Raw genomic sequence first — 10,046 nt, 5'->3', positions numbered from 1 at the left:
CACACAATCGAACCAGAGTTTTCTACAATAAACTACATATTCATTGCATTTCACAATGAAGAGGGAACTCTCTAGAGAGATTTTTGCAGCTTTATTCACATGAAACCACAAACCACAGTTGAGAGAGGAAGAGGAGGAGAAAGAGGAGGAAGGGAGTCAGGGTTGGTTAAAAAAAATTAAAGGTTAATACAGTCCATAAAGCAGCATCAGCACATGGTCGGAGGGGAATGGAAAAAGATGTTGGTGAGGGCAGATTGCTGCGTTACCTAAGTCCACACAGTGAGTCACTGCCTGTAGATAAGTCGGTGCGTTTTATGAATGGCAGCTGGTGACTCAAAACTGGAGGGGGGCTTCCTGTCTGCGTGGAAAATGACATAGCTTCAACGGCCTGCATCATAGGATGGATGAGCAGACTACAACCACACAACGCAAGTGTGTGATAGGGAAAACAAATTTACAACCACACACTCACTTACTTCACAAAACACAACCCATTTGCAGTGAAAGCTTCACCTCTCATGTTTAGTTAGAGGCAGCGACTCCGGAGAGCGTGTGGTGATGTAAATGCATGTCGAGGCCGATACACTTTGAAGTGCTCCTAAAGCACCGTGTTCACAGAAACAATGTCCAGGCTGTTATTACCCAATAAAACTCTGGCAGGGGTAGAGTGTTTTCCACTGTGCCCAGATCAGCAAGAACGGGATTTAAAGTTCTGAATGCTGATCTCCCCACTAACCGCTTCCCCAGTGATGGAGATGGAAAACATCTCTGGTTAAAGTCACCATCGGGATGCCCACAAGACTGAAGCGAAGAGAGGATGGAGCTGGACTGGATGGTAAAAGAAATATGTTAACACCACTTTCTGAAAGTGCACACAAAGATCAAACATCCCTTCAAACTACGGCGAAGCAGTCAGGTTAATAACCCCCTTCACTGTAGCATAAACGTATGAATCTGCTGAGAGAATATCAATCAAGACGTTATGGCTGTTTATTCAAGTCACTTCACCCAATTCCCTGTTGAGGAAATACTCTTAGAAATAGATGTTGTTGGATTGATTTTTAAAATAATAAACTTGTGAGCAGCACAAACAAAATTCCTTTCACCACCATTGTTTGCTGTTATCAATTTTCAACATGCAACGAAAAACCAAATACACCCTCATCCCCCACTCCACAGCAGTATCCTCCCTCTGCACTGTACTCACTGCAGTTAATTATACTTTCAACACCTTATAGTGCAAATGTATTATCATATGAACAGACTACAGGATGATGGGTATCTCATGCATGTGTCGCCCCTATGTCCCTCATGCATGTGGGGGACACACATATTTCCTGAAGGTGTCAGGATGACTTCTTTGATTTGACATTTTAAAAGTGAAGATGTTTCACAGCAGGACAGCAGAGTCATGTGACTCAAAAGGGACTCAATGAGCGTCATGTGTCACAGGAGCTCTGGCTTCGGGGCCTTTTGCATTCAAAGATGGGTTTAAATTCCATAGTTCCTGGTGAGCTTCTGCAAACTATGGTGAAACATTCCTGAGGATATTCCTGCTACTCTGTGTTCTCCAGTTTCTACTGCGTCTTTTATTTTATTGAGTTTGTTTTGCATTAACCTTTATTTTTCCAGCTGCTTTACTGTATTTATTGTACTGTACTGTACTGTATTATACACCGATCAGCTACAACACTAAAACAGGTGAATGGTTTTAATGTTGAGGCTTATAGGTGTATCTTTTGACTTCAAAGCCCTGGAAAATAATTGAAACAAAAAGGTATTACATCACATTTCTAATGGCTCAGAATAAACTGTTGTTTTTTTTAAAATTGATGATTCACAACATTAAAACCTATACCTGTTTTTAATGTTGTGATTGATCGTTATTCATACTTGCTTCACACTCCTATGCAATACTTTGATTTAAAATAAAAATTTACTTGACTTAAATCATATTCATAAACCAGACAAGTTTTGCTTACCTGTTTTTAAATTATCACCTCTGGCCAGGCCAGACTACCAATGTGGCTGCATACACAGCATTTTCTTTTGTCAGAGATAAAATACCTTGAACAAGAAGATTGACCGGGCATTCATTTTATTTTTCAAATGACTGTTCCTCAGGTAAAAAATAAACTTTTATTGTAGTCTGACAGGTCTGGCAGTTTAATGTTGGAGGGTGTGTTTGAGTTTTAAGTAAGACGCATTACCACCTGCCAGCCACAATAAAACTTGTCTTAACATTTTTACACATACAGCACTTTAAGAGTTTATTCTGGATAAATTTGTAAGACACAGCTTGACATGTGATATTCCAGTCACCAAAAACAGCTGAAACAGGTATTGCATTTAATACTCTTTATTCATTATTTCCTCTTCAAACACATTTTCCTGATGTACAAGTACATTTCCATTCAAAGGAAAAACTCAAGTGAGGTAAAAGTGCTGAAAAATGAAATAGTATAATGGTTGTAACCATCAAAGTCACTGTCACAATCACAAAGCTGACAAAAAAGCTCTTTTGCATTAACTATTTCAAAAAAAAAAAAAAAAAAAAAAAAAAAAAGGATTTCACAACTCTTCATATAGAAATTGCAGGAGAGCTTTCAGAGGGCCTCCGTCACATTCCTATGGTGTAAGACTTGTACTTCAGACAAGCGTGACCACTAAATATCTAATCCACAGCTTTCTCTGCACCCCCTCCAAAAAAATACATCTACAGGTGTCAAAGAGAAAAAACACACCGTACTAATAAACAAAGGCCCAAACAAGTGTGGGCGACCAAAGGCGAGGTGAGTGAGAAGCAACAGGATCAATAGCAAGGACAAGTTTACAGCAGAAAAAAGCAGGGGCAGAATATCTATATAAAAAAAAAAAATAAAAAAAAAAAGGAAAAAAAAGAAAAGCAAAATACACTTCATCCTCTTTCTTTTTCCACATTGTCCTTCACAAAAAATGTGTACATCGACATACATATGCCAACTCTGACGAAGGAAGTGATTTTATATGAGCCCTGCTGCATCCCACTCTCATCTAGTGGGGAAGGTAAAGCTTTCATAAACAGGAACACAAGTTCAGTCGTCAGAAAAAACAAAAGCCACAATAACCGTAAACACGTAAAGTTAGGGTGGACACAAACAACGTAGAGGATTTACATTCTAGGCTACATTCACCATCGACTTGTCTGGAAAATGCAAGTTTTTGTTCATTGCATTTTCTTTGACCTCACTCGTGACTTATTTTAAAGCGAGCGATGTGAAGAAGAAGAAGCCCAACAAGAGACTAGACCTGATCACGCTCAGCAGACTTCGACCTGCAACTGTGAGCCGCAGCGTAACCGGGCTGCTGGTTTTGAATGTGGCTCCAAGCTCTGATAAAAATCAATTGATCTTCACTCAGAGAAGAATTAAACTGGGGAATGATCGAGAGATTCTGGGCTGCCATTCCATGAAAGGGATTTCAGCACTAAATCAATGTTTTGTCCCCTGGCTTTCAAACAAAGCAAAGATCATCTTAGGCTTACGAGTGTGGTGATAAATCCATCTGTTAGCACCAACCTGGGAGGGGACTATCCACTGAGTGATTACGAGGTTTCAGAGCATCTGGATGCACAGATAAAAACCCAGCACTGCTGTCAGGCCGGAGCAAGCTGAAGTCTGCTGGCTGCCTCCACCTTCAGGTATGATGTACCCTAAATAATAAGAACCTTTAGTTTTGGTAAGAAGAGGAGAGTCAGTGTTACAATTAACACAGAGAGAACAATAGACACAAAATGAAGGTGAATATTAGGAGGTGATGTCTCAATGTCAGGGGGAAATTAAACCAATTCACCCTCCCAAAAACAAAAAAGGGACAAAACAAAGCCCGCAAAAACACAGTATGTCCCTGAGAACCAGCTCAACTCCCTCAGCAATTGACAACATTAACTTATTTACATTCCTCTCAGGTGGCTGGGTTTGGAGTAAAACAAGGCCTCTTTAAAGTGCTTCTGTTAGTACGGGGTCTCTGCTGAGTGACCTCCAGCTACTGTGCCACGGTATGGCTCATCAGTGCACTTCAGGTATTGCTTTGGTTTGGATGGGGACAGAACTGTCAGCAAAACAAATTTAGCCCGGTTGTGTCGGAGCAGGCAGAGCTGCAATGCTTGGCGGTCCATCAAATTAAGGGCGTAAATATATAACATCTGTTTCAACAATCAGAATGAGTCAAAAGTTGGATTTCAAAGGCATTGATGTGAGACTGAAGTCAACATGGCTGCTAGTGACAGCAAGGCCCAAACGTGTAGGAAAAGACAAAGGAGGGAGTAAAACAAAATGGTTGAGAAGACCAACGGGAATGACTAGACAAGGGTTTCACAGAGAAGTATGATTTGGGACTGAAACTAAAACAAAAAAAACAAAAAAACAAAACTCAAATTTCAAATTCAAACCAAAGTTATTTTGCTACCCCCAAAAATGTGTTCATCTTCCCATAAACTAGTTTCAAAATACAATGATGAGGCTTGTATCATAATTCAGTTTCACAGGGTTTAAAAGGGGCAGAAAAAAAAAAAAAAAAAAAATTGCTAACCCTTTCCCTCCTGATCGCCATTAAAAAACCCTTTAAAAAGCTACATCACTCTCCAAAAAGTGATAGGCACTTGAGTGCTTCAGTTGCTGGTTGTAAAGCAGACTTTGGTCCAGAGTGAGAAAGTATGTGGCACCTCACATGTTGTTAAAAAGGCTATGGCAGTTCCCATACCAAAACTCAGCATCTGAGCCAGCACATCATACCCTGACCCCCAGGCGTGACCTGCAAAAGAGGCCGGGCTGACCTTCCACTAACTATTCTCCAGCCAGGAGCTGTGAGCCAGCCCGATAAGAGACGCTCCTGGTTATCTGGTATTAACATGAGCTGCCGCCGCCGCAGCAGCAGCAATGCAGTGCGCAGGAATAAGCCAGGGCTTCTGAGGAACTGAGGGCGAGGGGGGATGACACACAGCAGCTGCCACTTAAATAAGAAGTTTAAGAACAACTTTTCTCCTCTCAAACCTGGATGTGATGTTGTCAGGGAAGGGAAGAGGAGAGATGAAAGGTTGAAGTCACAGCTTAGCCCGTCTGCTAGTAATGCCACACTGCAAATGCTCAAAATTCACAGATAATAATAGGCTTGGCTAGAAATAGAAATTCATAGGGTTGGGGGTTGATGTGGGGGTGGGGGGCAACTCCATCACAGCTGGTGTGAGGGGCCTTGTGGTTGTAGATTCCACGATAAATCAATATGCTAGTCCAAAAGGGGAGAGGTATCCCTCTAGCAGACATGCTGGCGTTTCTCTTAACATACCAGTCGAACTCTGAGGTGTCTGTCCTCCCATGACCACAAAAGGGGTTTGAACACTATGTGGTCCCAGCAGACACCAGAAAGGGGAGGACAGGAAGTGATTCAGCTCCCACACATGTAAGGTTGCAGGACTGCTGCTGCTGCTGCTGCTGCTGCTAACACACCCATCCCTGGTTCCGTACTCTGAAGGTACCTCCCCTGGGAAAAAAGGAGGATAATTATAGTCGGCCTGTAGTTGGAGAGTCAGACTCTGTGCTGAGTCAGAGGAGGATCCCGTTTCAGAGCTGCTGTCGAGCCTGCAATGGTTGTGAGGGACGACCCTGCGGGCCCACCATGTGCTGCTCCTTTTAAGGGAAGGGACAGCCAGTCAGCCTGTCACTCCAGGACTCCCAGCCAGCTCTTGCTCCAGGCAGTGAGGCATTCTGTCAACAGGCCCATGTTCACTCTGACCTGAGGGCCAACCTCCAACAATAGCCAGAGGATTGTGACATCTGGAGGTCACTGGTGGTGGCTTTGGAAGTGACTTGAAAACAGGGAAAAATAAAGTCCTCAGACACACAGGAGCCCCGTCTATCTGAGGCCTGAACTGTCTCACTGCAGATTTCCACTCAAAGCAAGTCTCGACTGGAAAGTACAGGGCTGAGAAAACTGGATAGAGGGGGAGGAGGGGAGCTTGTATATTTCCCCTATACTGAAATTCACAGTGGAAATAAAAATACACACATTTTCTCTCGCATTGTTTACAAATCACAGGCACTGCCGGCATATTAGGGAGAGCACTAACATCTGTGAGCGATACTTACGTCTCAAAAATAATTAAAACAAATTGATTCCTCTCGCTTCCCCTTCACTTGTGATGTGACCAAAAGTTATTCATATACCACATTTCTTCCCTCCCCAGTGACCTAAACATTTTAACACCAGTGCTCTGCTTTTTTTATTTTTTTTGGGGCCGAAAACCTTTAATACTACTGCCCCTCCCCCAATAACACTATTTTTCATATTTTCTGTATTTTTTTCTGCCTTTTCCCACTTTTTTTTTTTTTTTTTTTCTTTAATCACAGGAGAAAACCAAATTTAAGGCTCTAACATTTTCTTATTCCCTTACTTCAAAAACAGCCCATACTTAAATTACTGGGGGGTAAACCTGGAGGTTAAGGCACAAAACACAACTCCATTAAGAATAAGGTTGATAAACAGGGAAACAACCAAACATGATGAGAGAAAAAAAAAAAAAAAATCTAAATAACACTTAAAAAATATCACTTTCTATTCAATGACCTAGACACCTCTGTAGATAAGGAATGAGAAAGGATTGCAAAAAACAAAGCAAAACACTTGTCCACTTAAACATAATTGTGCCTTGAGAGGAACATAGCATTTATTGCCTCTATATAAATTTTTTTGGGAGTTTTTTTTATGCCTTCTCTCTTCTCAAAAGCAGCAGCAGCAGTGCCCTCTTGTACATCCTTCCACTTGCTTGTTTTGTCAGTTACATGGCAGCCATGTTGGAATGTTCTGGTTAGCCACATAATAGTTGCTGAAGTTGTGGTCTCGGACGTAAGGCGCTGGCTGATAGTAGCAGGTGACGCAGGACGCGTCTGGGATGGCGTTCTGCTCTGCCAGCACTCGGAAGGCCATCAGCGAGATGAGGTGGAGGGTCTGCCGCCGCTCGTGGCCCATGAGGCACACCGTGCTCTCGTTGACCACTCGCCGCAGGATCATGAGGTAGTCATACTTGCTCTTCTCCTCACCTATAAAGTGGCTCTGGAGGTAGGCCTCCACCTTGCGCTGCTGCTCACCAATGTCTGGAAAGTCAATGAAGAAGCGTGAACACATGTACCGCTCCAGGCCCTTGAACTCCTCCTCGCTGGCAGGCCGAAAGTCCCGCACCAGCAGATTGCAGTATTTCAGCAGACCGCCGCCTCGGATCTCCTCAGGCCGCTTGGTGTCAATGAGCTTGTTCCGCAGGTGGCTCAGTGCCATGTTGAAGTCCCCGTACATGCTCTCCCCACTCACAGTGGGGTGAAATGCCTGTGACATGGGCGTCTGTGCCAGCTCGTAGTAGGCCAGCATGGAGTCCAGCACTATCTGAAAGGAGTCCACACTGAACTCAAACTGCCGGCGTATTGAGTCCACAAACTTCAGCTCCACATTGCGGCCATTATTATTGGAGAGGGAGATGAGGCTCCAGCGGTCCTGTTCTGTGTTGACCTTCACGAGCTTCTGGACGTAAGCCTCTTTCAGAGTCATGGGTGTAATTTTCTCTTTGTTCACACCCTCAGGCAGAAAGTCCAGCAGGGTACCCAGCACCACATCTTTAATGAGCCTGAACTCTGCCTCATGTGGCAGGTCCACCCTGAAGATGACGTCCAGATCCTTATAGCTCCATCCAATATCCTGGACCAGCACATGGCTGGCTGTAGAGCCATTGAGCCGTATGTCCTTTACTCTAATGCCACTCAGCTCTAGGCGTGAGCGCACCCATGCCACAATGTCTTTCAGGCGCACCTCTAAGGTAGGGAAGTTCCCCCGTCCATGAACAGGCACAACCTCTGTCAGGACTTCATTAAGCCGGCTCACCTGCTCCCAGGACAGAACACTGACAGAACAGCTCTTTGATACCTCCTTGTTGTCCATCTTCTCACAAAGTTCAGATTAACTAAAATGGTAAGAGAGAAAATGATGATGATGATATTTAAAGCAAACCAAACAAACCCTACAGAATCAGACAATTTTTAATCTATTTTCTTTCTTATCAATAAAAAACACTGAATGACTTAATTGTATCAGTAAATCAGGGCTGTGACTAACACCTTTTTTTAACATTGACTAATTTGTTGATTAATCATCAAGTTGTTTGGTTAATAAAATGTTAGAATATTGTGAAAAATCTCAACCCAAAATTCCCAGAGCTCGAGGAGACATCTGTAGACGTCCCAAAGATATTAACTAAACTATCATAGGCATTAACATTTGGGTCTTAAAATGTCTCAAGACATTGATCAATTATCAAAATAGATGCTGATTATTGATTGACTATTAAATGAATAGAAGCAGAATAAATACAATTCTAATATCGATTCGATGAATAAATATTTGTAATAAATTAGTACAACTGCCTTGCCAGCGTTAAAATATCTGTTGAAACAGCGGCAGCATCAGGACCCCATTCAGCACGAGCGGGGCAGAATACGAGCACGAGACAACCTGCTCGCTCTCAGTAAAGGGCAGAGCGCGTGAGGCTTCTAGAACAGCACACCGCGCGAGCTTGCCTTTTATTCCAGAACCGCTGAGACACAAACACCGGGCTAGCTTAAAGTGCTCGGAACCCGGCGTTTTCCTACATAAATAAGCACATCCGAGATTAACACGACAAGTTACACACACTTCACTAAAACACCAGCAGTAATTATTTGCTCCAGCTGACTTATCAATTTACCCATGATAGGCAACATTTGCTCTTACCTTTAACGTTACTTCGTGCTAGCCGTTGTTAAAACTAGTACCAGTCTGGACTTTAAACCAACTCCTGTTTCCGTTACGCTACCTAGATAACGTTACGTTTGACTCAATATCATCCATATGGCAAAGAATCCCTCAGTAAAGTCAGTAAAGTTACGTAAGTAAACATATGTTAAGAACGAAGTTAAAACAATCTATGTGTTAACGTTAAAGTGTCCTAACTGATATCACGCTTTTGAATCATGGCTGCGGCTTGGGTAAACTTAAATTTAGCGAAACTAAATTAGCGTTACTTTCCAAACTACGGAGTAAAAGCACGGTTTCCATAGACAGAAATAGCTAAATGATGGATGAAAGCAGTACATACGTTTCCAAAAGTGAGCTCTGAAAGCATTCAAGATCCGAAAAAGAAGACGTTAACTTGGCATTCGTGCAGACGCATCCACATAATCCACAGCCTGAGAGAGAAGACACAGTCACCGCTTAAAACAAACTGTTTAAACCATTCTCGCTGCTGAGGACACGCCTGCTTTATACAGCCGAAGTACAACCCACTGAAACAGATGCACAGCCGTGACATGACACAGTCCCTCTATCTATGTAACGTCACTTTTACGTTATAAAAGTACAATATTAATGATTTTACTAATTTTATGATAAATAAAACACACACACATTATATATTTACCTGAAACTCCAACTTTCATCGTCAACGGTTCACACAGTGGTAAAATCGTCGAGTTTGATTGTACCAATGCGCCCAGCAAAGCGTCTGATTGGTCGACGAGGTTTTTGCGTTGCTAGGTGACCAGGAGTGTCTCCGGGCACGTTCTGTGGGACTGAAGCTGTTCAAAAGCAGCAGTTAATCTGGTTGTCAAAAAGATTCAACCTCAATAACTTTAAACTGTCCCGTGACTTTACTCTTATTTTTGTTGTCCCAAAATCTCTACAACTATATATAATATATATATATATATAAAGTTTTGCTTTTGGTAAAATTTCAAACTTGAATACTTGCTAGTTTACCCTTGTTTTCAATGAAAAAAATTCAAATTCAAAATGTTTCGGTTTTTCGACTGTTGGTCAGTGGTGAAAATGTCTAACAAACTTGCGGCTAATCAAACTGTGTAGACAGAAATTATATTTAATTTTACTAATTTGGGAGACTCTATGGAATAAACCTGGGGATATTAATGGTAAATATTAATTCATTATCAATTGAAAATGCATCAATAACAATGATAGAAGAAATACCTCTCACT

At 42.2% G+C, this 10,046-nt stretch overlaps 1 protein-coding gene across 1 annotated transcript; it reads right to left on the bottom strand.

Annotated features, from left to right (window-relative positions):
- Positions 1 to 2,343: 2,343 nt before the first annotated feature.
- tent5c (terminal nucleotidyltransferase 5C) lies at positions 2,344 to 9,275 on the bottom strand. Its single transcript, XM_023420888.2, has 2 exons — positions 9,152 to 9,275; positions 2,344 to 7,981 (listed from the first exon to the last, which is right to left on the bottom strand). Exon 2 carries the CDS (start codon positions 7,957 to 7,959, stop codon positions 6,808 to 6,810), a length of 1,152 nt encoding a protein of 383 aa, XP_023276656.1. The 5' UTR covers positions 7,960 to 7,981; positions 9,152 to 9,275; the 3' UTR covers positions 2,344 to 6,807.
- Positions 9,276 to 10,046: the final 771 nt, after the last annotated feature.

Source organism: Seriola lalandi, unplaced genomic scaffold (genome assembly GCF_002814215.2).
Source record: "Seriola lalandi dorsalis isolate HSWRI2012SDOR001 ecotype SW California unplaced genomic scaffold, Sedor1 jcf7180002054659, whole genome shotgun sequence".
In the NCBI taxonomy this organism is placed as follows: Eukaryota; Metazoa; Chordata; class Actinopteri; order Carangiformes; family Carangidae; genus Seriola; species Seriola lalandi.
This window is presented reverse-complemented; position numbering and strand designations above follow the sequence as displayed.